The sequence below is a fragment of the Sarcophilus harrisii genome, chromosome 3 (assembly GCF_902635505.1).
Source record: "Sarcophilus harrisii chromosome 3, mSarHar1.11, whole genome shotgun sequence".
Lineage (NCBI taxonomy): Eukaryota > Metazoa > Chordata > Mammalia > Dasyuromorphia > Dasyuridae > Sarcophilus > Sarcophilus harrisii.
The window spans coordinates 604,463,776-604,483,433 of record NC_045428.1 but is presented as its reverse complement, the minus strand read 5'-3'; the positions used below and the strand labels follow the sequence as shown (position 1 = coordinate 604,483,433).

General features: G+C 55.4%; 1 protein-coding gene across 1 annotated transcript; it reads right to left on the bottom strand.

Moving 5' to 3' along the window:
- Nucleotides 1-5,062: 5,062 nt before the first annotated feature.
- Nucleotides 5,063-15,597, bottom strand: ZNF865 (zinc finger protein 865). The gene is made up of 2 exons (XM_031961804.1): nucleotides 15,464-15,597; nucleotides 5,063-7,880 (listed from the first exon to the last, which is right to left on the bottom strand). The coding sequence occupies exons 1-2, from the start codon at nucleotides 15,595-15,597 to the stop codon at nucleotides 5,186-5,188; spliced, it is 2,829 nt and encodes a 942-aa protein (XP_031817664.1). The 3' UTR covers nucleotides 5,063-5,185.
- Nucleotides 15,598-19,658: the final 4,061 nt, after the last annotated feature.

Genomic DNA, 19,658 nt, shown 5'->3' with positions numbered 1-19,658 from the left:
CCCTATTGCTCAAAGTGTTCAAGGTGAACCCTTCCCTAAAGTTCTCCCCTTAGGCTTCATTTTAGCGTTGAGGTGAGCTCAGATTTTTTTTTTTTCTGGGATAGCAGAACTTCTCGTAGATTCTGTCCAGATAGAAAGACTCTGAGTTGCCTCGTAGTGGCCAAAGTGTCTATTATCCCAGGCTGCACCTAGGTAAGTCCAGAGACATTCATCCTGAGAAAGTTGGGAAGCAGGTGACAAAGTGGAACGAGGAGAGGGGCTTGGGTCTATTTAGTGAGGAAGCAATCAAACCGGCTGGAGAAATGAGAGTGTCTGGGAGCAGACTGCTCTGCCTCAGAGGCTCCAGGGAGGTCAAAAAGGATGAGGGCTGGGGGGAACGGTCGTTAGATTTGGCAATTAGATGCTTGGCGATTGGCAAGGGGCCGTTTCCATGGGTGCTAAGGCTTCAAGCCAAAGCCTAGAGGGTTTAGAAGAGAGAGGAAGAGGGAGAGATGGCAAGGGCAGACTTTTCCCAGAAGTTGGATGTGAAGGATATGGGGAAGGAGAGGAGATTTTGGATCATGATAGTGAATACTGGGGATTTTCTCAGGGGAGACTTTGGCATGTTTGTAGGCAGTAGGAGATTGATTGGGGGGGGGGGGCTGATAGTGGCTCAATTTGAGAGAAGACAGCAAGCAATGTAATCAAGGATACGTGGGAAGGGTTAACCTTGTTGAGGAGCATCTCCTCCTCAGAGACAAGAGAAGGGAACAGCAGCCGGTATAAGATGAGGAGAAAGGGGAGGGAGGAAGATCCCACTATATGATCGCATTTTCTCCCTAGTAAATTACAAAGCAAGGTCCTCAGCTGAGAGCAAAGGGACAGCAGTTGTGTGGAAGTCTGAGGAACGTACGGGTTTAGGATGGCCAACGGGGAGGGGGGATAATGAAGCAACGAGGGGAGAGTAAAAGAATTGCTCTGCACTGTGAAGGCACAACTGAAATTAGGTGCAAAACGTGTGGCGGACCCATTCAGCATGTGACGCTCACAGAAGCCAGAGGAAGTCACGTCAGGAGCAACGCAAGGAGGCGGCAAATGGAGGGAATAAGTCAGAGCTGGGGCTTGGCAAGGTGTGGTGGGCAAAGGCAGGGAAAGCAGAGAGTCCAGAGAGGAGGGTACGGTCAAACTGAGGAGTCGAGATTGGGAAGAGAGCCTTGTAACGTGGCGGGGGCTTGGGAGATCTGAGCTCAGGGAGCATAAAAAGTGGACAGGAGAATCAGGGCATAGGGAGGGATGGAATGACAGGAGAGCGGTATTAGAGAAAACAACAAGTCCTTCATCACAGAAGTGGAAGACTAAGGGGGCTAACAGGTGCCTACCCTGTGTGTAGCCGAGGGGAAATTAGAAGGAAGTGGGAGGTGAGCAAATTGAGGACCTGGGAGGTCAGGCATTTGGGGGAACACTGATAAGCATGCTGAGTATAAGGGCACGGGGAGGAGTGGACAGGGAGATTGCTTTCTTGAGAAAGAAGGGAAATTATCCAAGGGGAGAGCAGGATGCGAGGGCCTTCGGGATCTGGATTGGGTGACGAATTTGGAGAGAATGAGTATCAAAGGAAGAGCAGTAACGAATCACGGAAGTAAAGAGAGATGCTGGAAGTCGTCATGGAAAGGGAAGCGCACTCTGACCTTCTCGTGTGGCCAACCACCACCCTAGTCTGAGCTCTGTCTACCTGCCCCCCGGACCATTGCCAGTGCCTTCTGATAACTGCCCTCCTCTGTCCCTCTCCTCCATCCTCCGCCACGCACGTGCTCCCTGCTGTGCACACGTGTGTGCCCCCACAGCAAACGCACAAACTCTAGGAAGTACCTGCTACTTGTAAGATCCAGCATAAAATCCCCATTTGGTCCATTGCCTTCCCCCTTGCTGCCCTCCACACACTCTCTGACCTCCGGCCTCCTCACGGTCCCCCATGCTTGGAGTCTTCTCCCTCCTCTGTCCCCTTAACATGCTTCAAGGCTCAGCCCGACTGCCAGGTCCCACAGGCAGCCTTTCCCGAAATTCCTCAGGCACAGGTCTAGCCACGGCGTGGCACCGAGGACTGCAGAACTACTCCCGTCTGACATTCAAAGCCCCATGGCCCAGCCAGATCGGCCGCCTGCCCATCACACGCAGAACCCCACCTGTGACCTCTGGGGACTCATGTTGCCTACCTCGTGCTTCTGCCTAGAATCACCCACCTGGATCTGGAAGGGCCCTCGGGGGTCTAGCCTGAGCCCTTCATTTGGCAAAAGGAGAGAAACCGAGAGAAGGGACGTGCTGGAGACTGGAACTCGGATCTCAGGACTCTGCACGGGCCCGCACAGCCGCAGCCCAGCTGCCAGCAGAGTCCCTTCCTGACCTCCCCCTCCCGCTACTGGGGCCTCTCTCCTTGCAGGCGTCACGGGTGCAGGGGACATAGGTACTCACATACATACATATGGACCCGAGAAGGAAACGGCATTTTTCTCTGGCTGAGTCAGACGCCACCGCACACGTATGTACGCGCTCCCCTGTCGCCCACCATTGAGCACCCAGTTCGAATGCTCTCCTGAGCGTCCACCGAGGCTCCTGACAGTGGAAGTCCCCTACGACAAGCGTTCCCCTCGTGTCCTGTTCCTAACCCCCGGTTTCTTGCATAGTCGTTAAGCGGTAAGTAAGAAGGCCTTCCTAGGCTTTGGGCCATGATAAGCACAAGAAAGGACCTTGGGATAGGAGAGCTGGACTTGAAGGACCCCGGGGCACCTGATCCGACGCCCTGCTCCCTCAGCTAGGGGCCTGGGGCCCGGAGGAAGGATTTTCCCACTGGGACAGACTCAGACCGGGAGCTCGAGGAGTGGCCACGTCACGGGAAGGTTTGGGCCTTTTTCCCCCCCAGGATGGGAAAAGTGAGGCCATCTTTGGAGGCAACAAGGAAGAAGCCAGGGGGTAAAAGACATTGAAAGAAGTATTGAAGGAGGAAAATTCTCAAGAGGAAAAAGGAGGGAATGAGATGAAGGCAAAGTGGGCTCCTCTTCCAGAGACTTCAGCAAAAAAGGCAATGGGGAACAACGCAGAGAAGGCTCTGGGCGGGGAAATGAGGAAGACTTCAGGCTGGATGGTCTCTTTTCACAAATTATGAGGAGAAAGCCTCTGCCGGAGGTGGGGCCTTGAAGAGGGAAGAGATTTTGAGCTAATTAGGGAGAAGCAAAGGCTGCCGGCAACATCGAAGGCCAAGGCAAGATTGCCTAATGGTTCAGGACAGCTGTGGGACAGTGGCCAGAGGTCTGCTGGAAGGAACGGAGACGGCCGACGGTGGCAATCACTCGGGCTCGAGAGCTGGTACGAGCAGTGACTGAACATGGGATTCAAGGATAGACGTTATCATTAAAAAATCATTTCTCGTAGCCATCGGGCCACAGGCTCCCTGGCTCGGGACCAGTCGGTCCGCTTCACATGTGGCAAAAACCTCCCATCAATCCTGGCTTCTGAGTGGTCAAGCAGCAAGAACTCCACAAAGAGTGAAGGCGGCACTTCCCTTCCGGCCAGTCAGCATCGGGGGGTCATCCCCACCTTTGTTGCAGGTTCTGCCCCAGGGCCAGGCAGAAAGAGGCGTCGAACGGCCGAGGGAGCCAGAACTCGAGGCCTTCCCGACCTGTCCCAGAGGAAAGCATGCGGGCTCCCAAGGGGGAAGGTGATGCTTTGCCCAAGGTCGCCCACAGAGGAAGCAACTCTTTCCACTGGCCCCGAGCAGAGACCTGGAGCCCAGCTGCGGGCTCCTGGGAAGCATCCCCGGACCGGGAAGCACAGAATGAGAAAGTCCACCCTCAGATGGTGGGGGGTGGGGTTCTGGGGGGGGGTCTCTCAGGGGTGGGAGATGCAGGGAGTGGAGGAATCGGACAGAAACACAAGTCAAGTGCAAAGTAAGGACAAAGTGAAGGAGAAGCACTAATCAACAAATGAATCGGGAGAGGTCGGCCTGGCACAGACAGGGCATCCCCGGCGCGACAGATGGCCGGCGCAAGGAAGAGAGGTGGGCGACAGGGCGGAGTGGGCCAGGAACCCACGGTGGACGGGCAAGTCGGCGACTTGAGTGGAAGCCGAGGGAAATCGAGCGCAAAGCGCTTTCAAAGGCAAAGAGGGCTCTGGGCTTTATCCCGGAGGCATCGGGAAGTCACCGGAACTTGTTGAGCTGTGGAGGAACAGTCGGAGCTGAGCTTCTGGAAGACTGACTTGGAAGACTGAAGGAGAACGGTGAAAAGGAGACCCGTGGGCCAGATAAGAGACAAGAGGCCAGGTCTGAGAGACTTCCACAGCGCAAGGAGCTTTCCCAAAGTCACGTGGGAGGGAGGGCCAGAGCTGGGTCACGTCAGGGTCAAGCGGGGCTTGAGGCGAGCTCTCCCTATTGCCAGTTCCCCCAAATGCTGGCAAGACAAGAGCGGAGAGCGACCCGTGGAGGTCGATGGGCTGAGCCGAACTCTGCCTCAGGATGCTGCTTCTGGCTCCAGCTGGGAGACTGGGGGGTAGGGGGTGGGGGGGTGGAGTTAGGGGACCCTTCTCGGGCTTTTTCTTAAGGCTGGAAGTGCGGGGAGAAAACTAAGAGAAAAGGGACATCTTGGAATGGAAAGACAGGAAGTTCTCAGGTCACTGAGCCCTCCCCTGAGTGCCCTGGGTCTCCTAGGGAGGGCAAAGGATGGAGTCGTGCCACAAGGATAATATTTATTCCCGACTTTGTCTGTACAAACTGCGTCTCCCCCCCACCCCCACCCCGCACCCTCCCCACACATCCAAACGGCAATCAGTCCCCCTACCCCGTGTCTCTCCCGACCCACCTCCCCCTCCCCAATTCCAGCCAGATCCAAGATGGCGGTGGTGGTGAGCAGGGGGGTGGGAACGAGCCTCATTTCCTACAGGTTCGGGCATTGGGGGGGGGGGCGGTATTACAAAGGGGCAGATGGAAAGGGAGTCTGGTGTTAGAGGGGTCCTAGAGTTCCCAGGATGTGGGGGAGGTGGGGGAGAGAGGTGAAGGATTAAGTCCATCCCTCACGCTGGAAGTGGCCAGATCCCTATGGAGTGAAGCTCCCCCTACCGGGCTTAGGGAGAAGGGTGGGGGGTCGGCAGGTGGAAAGGCCCCTCCGAGCCGGTCAGGACGCCCAGAAGCGGGAGAGCCGGGGGGGGGCCGACCCCCTCAGGACTCCTTGGCCCCGGCGGCAGCGGCGGCTCCCAGCCTCTCAGCCTTGTGGATCAGACGGTGCTTCTTAAGGCCATACGTGTTGGAGAAGCCCTCCCCGCAGGCCGAGCAGCGGAAGGGCCGGCCGCCTTGGTGGGCCGCCAGGTGCTTGCGGAAGTAGCCAGGGTCCTTGAAGACCTTCAGGCAGGCCGGGCAGCGCAGCTCGGGCCGCGCGGGCTCATGGGCCCGCTGGTGCCGCAGCACCGAGCTCAGGTAGAAGAAGGCCTTGCCGCAGTGCTCGCAGCGGTAGGCCCGCTCGCCCAGGTGCAGCCGCTGGTGCTCCAACAGGTTGGAGCGGTAGCGGAAGGTCTTGCCGCAGGCGCCGCAGCGCTGGGGCCGGGCCACGGCGTGCAGGCGGCGGTGCTCGGCCAGGCTGGAGGACTGGGCGAAGCGCTTGGCGCACACGGCGCACTTGAAGGCGCGCTCGCCCGTGTGCACCACGCGGTGCTGCCGCAGGTACCAGGAGCGCAGGAAGCCCCGCCCACAGACGCCGCAGCGGTAGGGCCGCTGTTCCGTGTGGCAGCGCTGGTGGCGCATCAGCAGCGCCGCCTCCCAGAAGCGCTTGCCGCACACGGGGCAGCGAAAGCCGCGCTTCTGGCGGTGGCTGCGGCGGTGCAGGAGCAGGTCGTAGGCGCCGGCGAAGCTCTGGCCGCACAGGCCGCAGCCCAGCGTCCGCCGCACCAGGTGCACGTACTTGTGGGTCACCAGCCCCAGGAAGTGCTTGAAGCTCTGGCCGCAGGTGGCACAGCTGAAGCGCTCAGGGCCCCCAGGGCTGGGCCCCGCCCCCGCCCCGACTCCCGTGCCCGCCTCCTCCCCCGCGGCCAGAGCCGCCACGGCTGCCCCCACCTCCCCGGCCAGGCCGTTGTCCAGGCCGGCGGCCGGGGTGTCGGGGCCGGGCCCGTCAGGGGCCGGGGGCGGCAGGAGGCGCTCGGGGGCCGCCTGGTGGACCAGCTTGTGCCACATGAGGTTCTCGATGAAGCCAAAAGCCTTGCCGCAGGCATCGCAGCCGTAAGGCTTCTCGGCCATGTGCGCCTCCTTGTGGCTCATGACGTGGAAGAGGTCGGGGAAGTGCTCCCCACAGTCCGAACAGGCGTAGCTGAGGCCTTCGGGGGGGGCGGCGCCGGCGGCGGCCGAGGCTTGCCCGGCCCCGGGGCCGGCGGCCGGGGCCAAGCCAGCAGGGGTGGCCAGCGCACAGGGCAGCTGCAGGCGGTGCACCTGGCGGTGGCGTGTGAGACTCTGCGGGTAGCCGAAGACCTTGCCACAGAGCTCGCACTTGTAGGGCCGCTCTCTCGTGTGCACCACGTGGTGCTTGCTCAGGTGGAAGGACTCGCGGAAGCGCTTCCCGCACACGGGACACTGGTGGGGCTTCTCCCCTGTGTGGATCCGCTCGTGGCGCTTCAGTGTCTCCCGGCGCCCGAAGCCCCGGCCGCAGATCCCGCAGCAGAAGGTCTTGCCCGGAGCGGGGGCCCCCGGCCCCACGGCCCCCGCACCCCCGCCTCCCGCGGGGCCTCCCGCACCCCCCAGCAGCAGCGGGTGGGCCCCCAGCAGCGGCACCGAGACGGCCCCGTAGACCACGGCTGCAGCTGCGGCCGCGGCCGCCGCCGCCTTCTCTCCACTGTCGCCCGGCGGGTCTGGGGGCAGGAGATAGGGCCCAGGGGGGAAGGTGGGGGGCGGGGCCGGGGTCGTTCCGTCCTTGGGGACCTCGGGGGCTGCGGCCGCGGCAGCGGCGGCGGCAGCACTGTGGGCCGCCTTGTGTCGCAGCAGGCTTTGCGGGGCTGAGTAGGACTTGCCGCACAGGTCGCAGGGATACTCGGGCCGGGGCGCCGGGGCTCCGGCAGCGGCCGCGTGGGCCGCCTGGTGCTTGAGGAGGTAAGCGGCATCACGGAAGGCCTTCCCACACACGCCGCAGGGCAGCCGCAGCAGGTCCGCCGAGTGCGTCTTCACGTGGCGCTTGAGGCTCTCACGGCGGTTAAAGCTCTTGTTGCACACGGTGCAGGAGAAGGGCTTCTCACCCGTGTGGATGATCTGGTGCTGGTGGAGGTGGCTGGGCTTCTTGAAGACTTTCCAGCACAGGGGGCAGGTGAAAGGGCCCTCGCCGCCAGCGCCCGGGGCCCCAGGGGCCACCCCGGGAGGCGGGGGCCCGCTGTCCACGCCGGCGGAGGAGGCAGGGGCCAGGGGGGGCAGCGGCGGCGGGGGCGGGGCCTGCGGGGTCCCGGGCAGCGGGGGTGCATCCTTGTGGCAGCGGCGGTGGCGGATGAGGCTGGAGACGTGGTTGTAGGTGCGCCCGCAGACGCCACACTCGTAGGGCCGCTCCCCGGAGTGCACGAGCATGTGCTGCACCAGGTGCGAGGACTGCTTGAAGGACTTCTGGCAGACCCCACAGGGGAAGCGCCGCTCCATCAGGTACTTCAGCCGGCGGAAGTAGCCCTTGTCGTCCTTGGCGCCTGCGCCCAGCTCCCCGCTTCCGGGAGCCCCCGGGGGCCCGGGACTGGGGCTGGGCAGGGGCCCCGGCGTGACCGGCCCGGCCCCGGGCCCGCCCGCCGTCCCGGGCCGCTTGAGGTTCCCAAAAAGGTGCTGGTGCCCAGAGAGGTCCACAATCCCCCACTGTGGAGCGGGAAAGGCAGCATCGAAAAGGGGCGGGGCGTGGGCGGGGCTGCCCGGGGCAGAGCCGCCTCAGGCTTTGGCCTGGGCGGGAGGAGGGGCGCGGAGGAGGGGGAGGGGAGGAAGAGGGACGAGGGGAGACGAGGAAGGGCCCGCTTTGGGCAGGCGGTGGCGGGGCGGGGTAGCGAATTTGGGGGGGGGCGGGGGTGGCCGGGGGCCCGGGGGCAGGGAGGGCGCCACGGTAGCGGCTCAGTTTGATGGTTGAGGCCGAAGTAAAGGGAAACTGGAAGTGGAACCGGTTGGGCCCGCCCTCCCCCCTGCCGGGTTCCCCTTGGGCGCGGAGCAGTCCTCTGGAAGGGCGTCCTGGAGCCGCCCCGACAATTGCGGCCCCCCCGCCCGCCCCTTCGCCTTTACCTGCCTCCTCCTCAGTCTCCCCCCTTTACCCTTGTCCTTCCACCCCGTCTGCTATTCCCGCTCAGGCCCTCCCGTCTCTTAATTCCCCTTTCTCCCTGGGGAGCGCAGCCTCCTAACCAAGCCAAAGGCTCCTTTTCCCCTTCCTCCCGGCCCCTTCCTCCCCCCGAGTCTCCCTTCAGTCCTTTCCTTCCGGGCCCGGAAGAGGAGTAAAGTCAGGCCAGCGAATGGCCCTGATTCAGGCAGTGGGGAAACGGAGGAAATCAGTCTCTGGGGCCCCATCTGCCCCTTCTCATCCCCACTCTCAGGCTGCAACCATCCAAAGCCCCTCTTTCACACAGGAATCCCTAGCCCAGTTAAAGGCTTCAGGGCTTCCCGAGGTCTCCGCCACCCCACCCCCACCTCCTGCTGGGGAGCAGAAGGCCTGGCCTGGGGATCCTGGAGCTCCTCAAGACCCTGGCAGGGCTAGAACCCCTGGGTGGAACCAGACTTGCCTCAATTTTCCCATCTGTACAATGGGTTGAAGGAAAGGCTAAGGGGAAGATCAGGGATCTCCTGGAGATGATGGCCATTTCAAAGCAATCCCTACTTGGAAATGATCTCCAAGTCCCTTCTAAGCCTGGAGTCCTCTAGGAATGCTGTCAGTCTGGGGAAGATCTCCAAGCACTGAGACCTTCCTCCCAGCAGCAAGACCCTCCTCCTCCTCTCTAGGGGAGGGTCTCCAAGCACTGAGAACTTCCTCCTCCTTCCCTCCTCCTTCGGGAGTTCTAGGGGAATCCCCGAAGGCTCCGGAACTGGAACTTTCCTCGTCTCAGATTTCCTCCTTCCTGAGGATCTACCTTCCTTCTTCGGGAGGATCTCCCACTGAAACCTCCCTCCTTCCTCCCCCTTTCTCCCCTCTGGATCTTCCCTTTCTCCGGGAAGACTCCGCACTGGCCTCTCCTCCCCCTCCTCTCTCGGGTTCGCCGGTTTCCGAAGGATCCCTGAGACCTCCTCCTCCTTCTTCCTCCTCCTCTCTCAGGGACTCAGGAATTTCTCCTCCCTTTCCTTCTCTGAGATTCCCTAATTCTCCCCCCCCCCTCCAGAGGCTCCATTTCCCCAAACCCGCCCGGACCCCTCCCCCCTCCCTCCCGGGGGCAACCAGGCCCCCCCCTTCCCCCTCCCCCCTCCCCCTCCTCCGGGGGGACGCCCAGACCCCTCCCCTTCCCCCCCGGGAGGGCCCAAATGGACCCCCCCTTCCCCCTCCCCCTCAGGGGCGCTTTCCCCGTGGGAAGGCTCCGCCGGCCCCCCCTCCCCCCCCCCCCTGGGACCCGGCCTGAACCTCCCCCCCCCCCCCCCCTCTGGGGAGGATCTCCAACCTTTCCCGGGGAGGAACCGAGGCCCCCGCGGCCCCCCCCCCGGCCCGCGCGACCCGGGGCCGCCCCCGCCCAACCCGGGCCCGGGGAGGGGGCCGCGCCCCGGGGCCGGGGCCGGCGGAGCCGGCGGACCCCGAGCTCGAGCTGCCCCCGACCCGGCCTGCGGGGGGAAGGCGTCCGGGCGGGAGGAGCCCCCGGGGAGCCCAGTGGGAACTCCGCCTCTGGGGAGGTCCCGCCCTTGGCCGGGGGCACTGAGGGCCGGGGCGGGGGGCCCGGAGGGCTGGAAACCTGGCGGGCCGGGGGAGGGGGCGGGGAGGAGGGGCAGTGGAGCCGGGCCCGACCTTTGCCCCCCCCCCGACGTCTTGGCCCAAACCGGGACCATTTGATTGAAGGAAAAGCTTGGCCTGAAAGGGGGCCGGAAACCGTTCCCATCCCAAGTCCCCCTCCTCCGCCTAACCTTTCCCCGAGCGGGAAGCGGTAGAAAACCCCCCTGAAGCCCTCTAATCCGGGTTAGGCCCGGGAAAGGGTCCCCTTTTCTCAGGCCTCCTTCCTTCTCTCCAGGGCCAGGCTTCCCTTCCCCCCCTTAAGTTCCTGTCCCCTCTGGGCACCCTCACCTCCGCCTGGTCCCTTTACTTCTTGGCCCCTCCTAGTTTTAATTCTGCCCTTATTTCCCAAACCTTTTCCCAACGCCCCTCTGCCCCCTTGCCCCCCCTCCTCCCTTCTGTTCCCCCTTCCTGTGTTCTCTTCTCCCTCTTAAGTCAAGGCAAATCCTTCCTCCTCCGTACTTCCAGCCCTGGGGCTTCGAGATCACCAAGCCCCTTTAATGCCTTGGCTTAGTAGTTCTCCCAGGCTCCCCTCTGGGCTTTTCTCCCTTCCTCCCGGGGGAGGAGGGGGGCAGAGGGCAGTGGGAAGCTTGTCATCGTGCCCCATTCCAGGCACTGGGGTTAGCTCTGGGCAGGCACTCCTTCCGAGTGGGCCCTGGATGGAGAAAACAAGCAAATCTACACAATCAAGTTAAATACAGAATGCATAGAAAAGAATTAAGGGAGGAAGGCCCTGGATTTAAGGGAGGAGGCTTCCCATAGAAGGTGGGATTTTAGTTGGGACTTAAAGGAAGCCAGGGAGATCAGTAGTTGGAGCAGAGGAAGGAGCCCATGCCGGGCCTGGTGGACAGTCAGAGATCATGCCCAGAGCTGAAATGGTGGTGGAGGAAGTAGGGTGGTTCTTCATGGATCAGTTTGTCACTGGGATCCAAGGATATATGGAAGAGACTAAGGTCTAAAGAGACTGGTAGAAGTGATTGAAGGTTATAGAGGGCTTTGAAGTCCAAACAGAGCATTAGGTATTTGGTCCTGAGTGGGAGACATGATCAGACATGTCTGTGTTTTTTAAAAAATCATTTTAGTGACTTAATGAAGAATGGACCGGAATGGGGAGAGAATCAAGAAGGGAAGGTCTACCAGTAGCTATCACAGTTGTCCAGGTGAGGTGAAAAAGGTTTCCGCCGGTTCGGAGGCAGTATCAGAGAAAAAAAGAGAGCATGCTGGGAAATATTGCAGAGATAAAACTGACAAGAGATGATGCAAAGGCAAAACTGAGAATACTTTGGCCCCTTTTTGTTTAGGAGGAGGATGAGAGAAAGTGGAAGTCAAGGATGACTTCTAAGTTGGAAGCCAAGGAGGTTGGGAGGATAGAGGGGTCGAGGGTTAGGAGGAAAGATAATGAGTTAAATTTATGATGTCTCCTGGACCACCTGTTCTAGATGTCTGGAAAGTAACTGATGATTCAAGATTGGAAGTCAACAGACAGTTGGAGGCAGAAAAAGTAGATTTGAAAATCATCAGCACAGAGATGATAATTATATTCGTGGAAGGAATCCCCAAGTAACAGGGAGGAGCCATAGAAGAGGGTCCAGGACAGAGCCCTGAGGACATCCATGGCTTAGAGGGCATGTTCTGTAGGAGAATGTAGCAAAGGAATCAGAGGAGCCCTTAGAGAGATAAGTGGAGAAGCAGAAGAGAGGACTGTTCTAAAAACCTAGAGAAGAGAATATGAAGAGGGAGAGAGTGATCAGTAGTGCTAAAGGTTACAGGGAGGTCAAGGAGAATGAAGCCATTGCAAGTGGCGACCAAAAGGTCATTGGTAACTATGGAGAGAGCACTTTCTGAGGACTGATAGGGTTGGAAACCAGATTGTAAAGGGTTAAGAAGAGAGTGAGAAGGCAGAAAGTGAAAGCAAGCACCTAGTGTAGACAGCCTCATCCAGGAGCTTAGCTACAGAGTCACAAAGGATACAAAGACATATATGGCCATAGATAGCAAGGATACAGGAATCAAGTAAAAGTTCTTTTTAGGATGGAGAAGACATGGGCATATTGAGGAATAAGCCAGTAGAGAGGGAGATTGAAGATACATGCTAAGAGAAATGAGGTGCAATCTCTTGAGGAAGAAGGGATGAAATGTGCTATAGAGATTAGCCTTGGTAAAGACTAAGGCCATTTTGTTATGTGACAGTAGGAGGGAAGAAGGAAATAGTGGCAGATGGCACTTTGAGTGGTAGGAGATGAAGAAAAGTAGAAGAAATATGTGAGAGAGTGGCCTAAATTTTTAAATAAAATTGGAGGCAGCGCCTCAGCTGACAGGGTTGGGGAAGAGAGAATTTTGAGAGATCTCAGGAGAAATGAGGGTTGGAAGAACCAAAATGTGAGATAAGGTACAAAGCATTTCAGGAATATTGTGTGGTGTGTGTGTGTGTGTGTGTGTGTACATGTGTATGTGACAGAGAGAGGTGGATGACATACTTTGTCCTAGAGGCAACCCAGAAGGCTTCCTGGATAAGGCATCATCTGAGCTGACCCTAGGAAATTTCTCTGTCCCCCAATATGGATCAAGAGAGGTGAAAATCAGAAGCAAAGCATTTTTGAGGATGGACAGGGTAGAAGAAGAGAGAAGTGGGATAAAGGGGAGGAAAGAATAGAATGGAGAGAAATGTATAATAATAACAGTGAAAAAAATTTACATCTCTGATAAAGACCTCATTTCTCAAACATAGAAAACTGAGTCAAATTTGTAGAAATAAGAGCCATTCCTTAATTGTTAAATGGTCAAAGGATATGAATTGGTCCTGTCTAGATGAGGTAAACTGCATAAAGTCACGAAAAAATACTCTAAGTCACTCTGGATTAGAAAAATGCAAATTAATAGAGCTCTGAGGTACTACTTCACACCTGTCTGATTGGCTAATATGACAGAAAAGAAAATGATAAATGTCAGTGGAGGTGTGGGAAAATTGAGATACTAATGCACTATTGATAAAGCATCATTCCGCCATTCTGTTGAGTAATTTGGAACAAAGAGCTATAAAATCATGCATACTTTTTGATCAAACAATACCACTCTTAGCCCTGTATCCCAAAGAGATTTTTTAAAAAAGGAAAAATGTTAGGATTTTTACAAGGTGCGAGGTCACTGGAATTGATAAGAGACAATAATTATCTAATTTAGCCGGGTGCTTAACAGTTCTCTAGTTCACTAATGTACTTAGTACTTATTAGAGTTCCACAAGATTTACACCTTTTAGAGAGCATATATAAGGAGGAACCCACAAAAGGACAAGCCACTAAAGGGACAAGCCTACTCTCCGAGGAGGAGACAGATTCATTCCATCTTCCACTTTTGTGCTGGCTGGAGGATGAAGCCGGCAGAGGCAAAGGATTAGTGGCAGGAGCTCTTGGAACCAAGGAGAAAGATAGGCCTCTATTAAAGTTAACCGGGCCCCAGGAAAAGATTCAAGACTTTGAAGGAGAAAAGAAAGGATTTGGACTTTAACTCCTGGCTGCATTTGAGGTGATTATTATACTGAACTGAAACGAAGGCTACCTCCGGAAGCCCCCTAAGAAACCTGCTCCCAGAGAACATTATATTTTAGAGAACATTATGGAAAAAGAAGATTTTATTGCAATCCTTTTAGAGGTGATAAAGAATTAGAAATTTAGAGGATGTCCATCAGTTGGAGAGTTGGTGAACAAGTGATGCTATATGAATGTAATGGAATATTATTATTGGTATAAAAAATGATGAGCTAACTGGGCTTATATCCCAAAGGAATCTTAAAGAAGGGAAAGGGGCCTGTATGTGCACAAATGTTTGTGGCAGCCCTGTTTGTAGTGGCCAGAAACTGGAAACTGAGTGAATGCACATCTGCTGGAGAATGGCTGAATAAGTTATGGTATCTGAATGTTATGGAATATTATTGTTCTATAAGAAATGACCAACAGGAGGATTTCAGAAAGGCCTGGAGAAACTTACACGAACTGATCCTGAGTGAAATGAGCAGGACCAGGAGATCATTCTATACTTCAACAACAATACTATATGATGACCAATTCTGATGGACCTGGCCATCTTCAGCAATGAGATGACCCAATTCAGCTCCAATAGAGCAGCAATGAGCTGAATCAGCTACGCTCAGTGAAAGAACTCTGGGAGACGACTATGAACCACTACATAGAATTCACAGTCCCTATATTTATGCCCACCTGCATTTTTTATTTCCTTCACAGGCTAATTGTACAATATTTCAGAGTCTGATTCTTTTTGTACAGCAAAATAATGTTTTGGTCATGTATACTTATTGTGTATCTAATTTATATTTTAATATATTTAACATCTACTGGTCATCCTGCCATCTAGGGGAGAGGGTGAGGGGAAGGAGGGGGAAAATTGTAACAAGAGGTTTAGCAATTGTCAATGCTGTAAAATTACCCATACATATAACTTGTAAATAAAAAACTATTTAAAAAAATAAATAAATAAAATAAAAAATTTTAAAAAGAAAAGAAATGATGAGGTAGATGTTCTCAGAAAAACCTGGAAAGACTTCCGTGAACTGATGCAAAGTGAAATAAGCAGAACATTATCCCTAGTAATAGCAACATTGTAACAATCAGCAACTCTGATCAGTAGCATCGGGATTACCAGCACCTCTAAATAGGAACATTGTAACAACCAGCAACTCTGAACAGCAGCATTGTAACAGTCATCAACTCTAAATGGTAACATTGTAACAATATCAACTTAAACAACTTAATTCTTCTGGGTGATGCAATGATCGAAAACAATCCCAAAGGATTTAGGATGAAAAATACGCTCTGTCCCCAGAGAAAGAAATGGTGGAGCCTGAATGCAGAATGAGCGCTATATTTTTTGGTTACTTTATTTTTCTTGCATTTTCTTTCACAGCATGACTAACATAGACATCATTTTACAGAATGGCCCATTATAACTTGTATCAAAGTGTTTGCCTTCTCAATAAGACAGCAGGGGAGAAAGAGAATTTGGGACTCGAAAGTTTTTTAAACAGAAAATGAAACTTGTTTTTACATGTAATTGGGGGGAAATAAAATACAATTAAAAAAAAAAAAAGATTGTCCTCCCGTTCTCTCTCGCACCCTGCTGGAGCCAGGCCCCTCCCCCTCCCCCTACATGATGTAATATCTCTTCATTTGTCCAACTGCTTCCAAGGCATATCTAACACAAGATATCTGCTTGACATGTCACTCCCATGTTCTAAGATCTCCAGTCTTGATGGCCGTGAAATGAATCCCTTAGAGATTTCATGTGTGGATTGACTTCTGTCACCTCTCCGGCCTCAGAGCCCCCTGCCCTCCTTCAGATTGGATCTACTTAAGCTTCCCTGCAACCACTGGGCTCTGCACACACCCCCCCCCCCATCTGTTGCCCCTTTTCTGGCCCTTCCTCCAGGGCTTTCTGACTTTCTAGGCCACTTTCCTGGATATCCATCCCCACCTCTTCCTATTTCCCAGTCCCCTTTGCCCTCTTCCTGGCCTTTGTATCATCCTCCTTCTAACCCTCTCCCTTTGCAGGCAGAGTCATCTACTTCATCTTTGGGTCCTGCTGTAGTGGAGACAGGGATGTCGGAAGAGCTGGGTTCAAATCCCAGCTCTACCGCTGACTGTGTGTAGCCTCGGCCAACTGGACTCATGCTCTGGCCTGTCCCTGTCTCCACAAGGAGCGATTTGGAGCTGACTAAATGCCTTGAAAAGTCCCCTTTATGTCTCTATCTCAGACCCTTGGATGCCCAGGGCAAAACAGAGCACAGGACCCCGGCCATGGGGGATTCTGTGAAATTTGGCTCAACTCCAAAGGCCAAGATGAAATGAGAGTCTGCCAGGCCCAGGATGGGTACCGGCCGAGGAAAGGGTGAGCCCGGGGCTGGCTGACAGGCGGAGCAAGTGAAGCAGCACACAGAAACGGAGTTAGAAGGGAGGCCAAAGGCCAGCTTGAGCGCCTCGAATGCCAAGCTCAGGAACCTAAAGGCTGGAGGAAGCTCCAAGGGGAGCGTTAGTGGTCAGACCTGTACATTGCCACAGGGAAGGATGACCTGAATGGGGCAGCAAAGGATCAGTAGGAGAGGGCAGAGACCAGAAGCAGCTGCCATACTTAATCCCCTGCCTCCGACTAGGCAGGTCCTTCCAAAGTACTCAGTCACCAATGGCCGAGGCTATGGCCCGGCTCTAACTCCCCATTCCCCCTTCAGTACCCAGCACGGGGTTCCGGTCTCCTTTGTCTCTCCATCCGCTCCATCTATTCATTCTCAGCCCAGTAACTGGGCTTCTTGCTCCTTGTCCAAATGAAATTGCTCTCCTTTGCGGTCTTAAGAACCTCTTTGTGGCTAAAGCCGGTGTGTCCATGCTTGTCCTCCATGACCTCTTGGCAGTCTCTGCCGCTATGATCCCCTGCTTCCTAGGACTTCTCTCTTCCCGACCCTCCTGGCTCCTGGCTCTGCTTGCTGCCTGCCAATCCCTCCTGCAGAGTCAAGGTCAGGAGTTCCCTGGGGGTTTCCCATGCGTGATGGCTGAATCTCGGAGCTCCATCTCCCGGCTCCTGAGCTCTGGGCGCACCTCGTCTCCGTGGGATGTTCCCTAGGTACCAGACTTGATGGTCTCTCCTCGACACACCCCAATGGTCCCAGGGCTTCTTGAGTCTGTCCCTCCACCTTCCTGGCTGTGCCCCAGCCCAGCTCAGGCCCTGGTGACCTCTCCAAGGGGCTCCCTGCACACAGCCTCCCCATCCCCCTCTGCGGGAGCCCAGGCCCGACCAGAACATTGCCTAGAGGGACTCACTTGGCTCTCTCCAGGATGCCCCTTCCCACCTTGGCTTCCCCCATTTTCCGGGCATCTTCTGCCAGCTTTCTTGTCCAAGTGAACTGACTGTCATGGTCCTCACTGCCGAGAACATGGGCAGGAAATAAAGAGGTGCTCGGGCGGCCACCTGACCTTCCGCCTCCCTCACTCTGAAGCCCTCTCTGCAGGGGTCGCTGAGCTGCCTGGCCGACCCAAAGCCTTCTTTGGAGCACCGGTGCTGCATTCGAGGGCCGGCCCCCTCAGCCCGGCCCGCCCTCCCAGCCCTGATCCACCGCTCCTCCTGGCGCCCCGCAGTGAGCACACACTGACAGCCGGCAGACAGACACATTTATTTCCTTGGCCCCATATCCACCCCCAATCCGGTTCTGAGAACAGTCTCACCTCTCTGAGAGTCAGCCCTCCCACCCCCCTCCCTGACCAGACCCCGGGCTCCCATCATTCCAAGCCCTGGCTGAGCTAGAACCACTTCAGATCTGGGGACACTTGGCCTCCCTCGGATCCTTAGCTACCCCGGCCTTCACTGGAGCGTGCCCAAGGTAAATCCAGCTCCGGGTCTCCTTGGGGGTGTGGTCAGCCACACCGGCCCCTGCAGGCTCCCACCTGGGGGATCCCTCTCGGCCTCCTGCAAACCCCAACCCCATTGGAAATTTTACAACGGAAACCTCCTAAGCATTTCCTGCAAATCCCACTGGGAAAATCCCCCAGGAAACCATCCTCTTTTCTTCCGTCTTTACCGCCCAAACCCTCTGGAACTAAAAATCCCCTCCCTCCTCCCTTTCCAAAGGGAAACTCCAGCTTCGGGAAACCTTAAGCCTTCCCCCCCCAAAGAAATCCCGGGCAAAACAACTCTGGGAACCATCCTCCAACCCAGGGTGGGTCCATCCCGGGCCTCCAAAACCGGGAAATCTGGGGCGGTTTCTTCGGCCAAAACATTACGCCCGGGGTTTCCCTCAATAAACCTGCAAATCCACTGGTCCCTCCCCGAAGTCACACCCCCGTGGTGGGCCAACTCCCCTTCCCGGAAACGCCCGTCAGAAACACAATGGGAACCCGGGGCGGCGTGGATTTCGGTCCCCCAAATCTGGCCCCAAAGGCCTTCCACAAACTGGGCAGGTTGCGGCGAATTCTAGTAAAATCGGTCCTTCCAAATCCCGAGAAAGGAGGGAAAAACCAAAACCCGGGCAAACAATTAAAACCCCCAAACCCGGGAAACCCCCTTCCCTCCACCTCCTGGGCACGGTTTCCCAGGAACACCTAGGCATCCAATCAACAAACCCCCTCCATCCCTCAACCCTCCCACCCCGAAGGCCCCCAAAACCTAAACTTCCCTCTTAAACCAAACCCCCGTTTCGGGCCGGGGAAAATCTGGCCTCAAACATGGGCGGAAAAACCCAACCCCTCTCCCAGCAAGCCCACCAACAAAGGGATTGGCGGCAGGCCGGGTCTCTCCCTCCTTGGCTGTTCTCTAAACTCAGAAAAAGGGTCCCCCCGGTCTGGGGTTTGGGCCCCAAATCCACAAGGAACCCTGGGCCGGTGGAAAAAAGGGCAATAATCAATCCGGGGCTTTGGGAGGGCCGGAATCTGGGAAAAACGAAAAACCTCCAAACAAACCTCCTCCCTGGGGAAACTCTAAAACAACTTCAAAAGGGCAAAAATCACAAAAGGGAAACATTTACAAATTAAAACCCACAGGGAAACCAAAGGAAAAACCAAAATTCCACCAGCCCGGAAAAGGCCAAACTCAACAATTTGGAAAAACTCCAATCCAAAGCAAAACCGTGGGAACTAAGGTAGAAAAAGCCAAAACAAGGCTGGAAACCCCTAAAAGGCCAAAACCCTCAATTCTAAATAACCCTAACTAAAACATAAATGAAAAAAAAACACTAAAACACAAAAACCACAACACCAACCAAAATCACAAAACAAAATTCCCACCTGGCAGCCTTGCCATTCCTCAACTTTACCTCCAAAAAAAGGGAAAAAAACTGGGAAACCCAAAGGTAAACAGCAAGGGGGGTAAAACCAAAAAGACCCTACTCCAAACCACAAATTAAAACTGGTATTTGGAAAGGTAAAAAACCAAACAAACTTTAAAAAACCAAACAAAGGGAAAAAAACACTCTCTCTCTTCTCTCACACACACACACACACACACACAACCCACACCCTCATACCTCAACCCCATTCCCTTCACACACACCTACACACTCACCACACCCCACCCACCCTCCCCCAAACATACTCTCACATACAACTCACCCCCTCACACACATTCATACACATTCCTTCCCCCCCCCAACCCTCACACCACACCTCACACCCACACAACTCACCCCACAACCCTCTCACACACCTCCACACAATTTCCCGCCACAGCCAACCCACATGCTCTGAAGAAAAGCACACAACACCCTAACCAAAACTGCCCTTCCACAAAATTTACCCAAACCAAAAGAAACAAAGGGGAATCAGCAAAAAACCATAAACTTCCTAAACTCACTTTCGGAGGGCAACTCCCTGGCAAAAGAAACGAAAAACCACAACAAAGAAAAAACTCCCCAAAGGCCTTTTTACCAAAAGTCTAAAATCAATTGGAAAAACTCCCAAAGGTGGGAAACAACCCCCTCAAACAAACAACCAACCAGAAACCCAAAAGGTTTCTAAAAAAAAAGGGCCAAATGTAAAACCCAATCTTACCCAAAACTCTACACAGCTTTACCCTTAAAAGGCCAAGAAACCCAAGGGCCTGCAAGTCAGGAAAAGGGAATTCAGAATCTGGCCTCGTTTGGAACTCAGGGAAACCCTTAATCCTCCTCCTCAATTTCCACCACTGTCCAAATGGGGAATCATAAAGGCACTCTTCTCAGAAGATCAAAAGGGTCCAAATAAGATCTGTTTT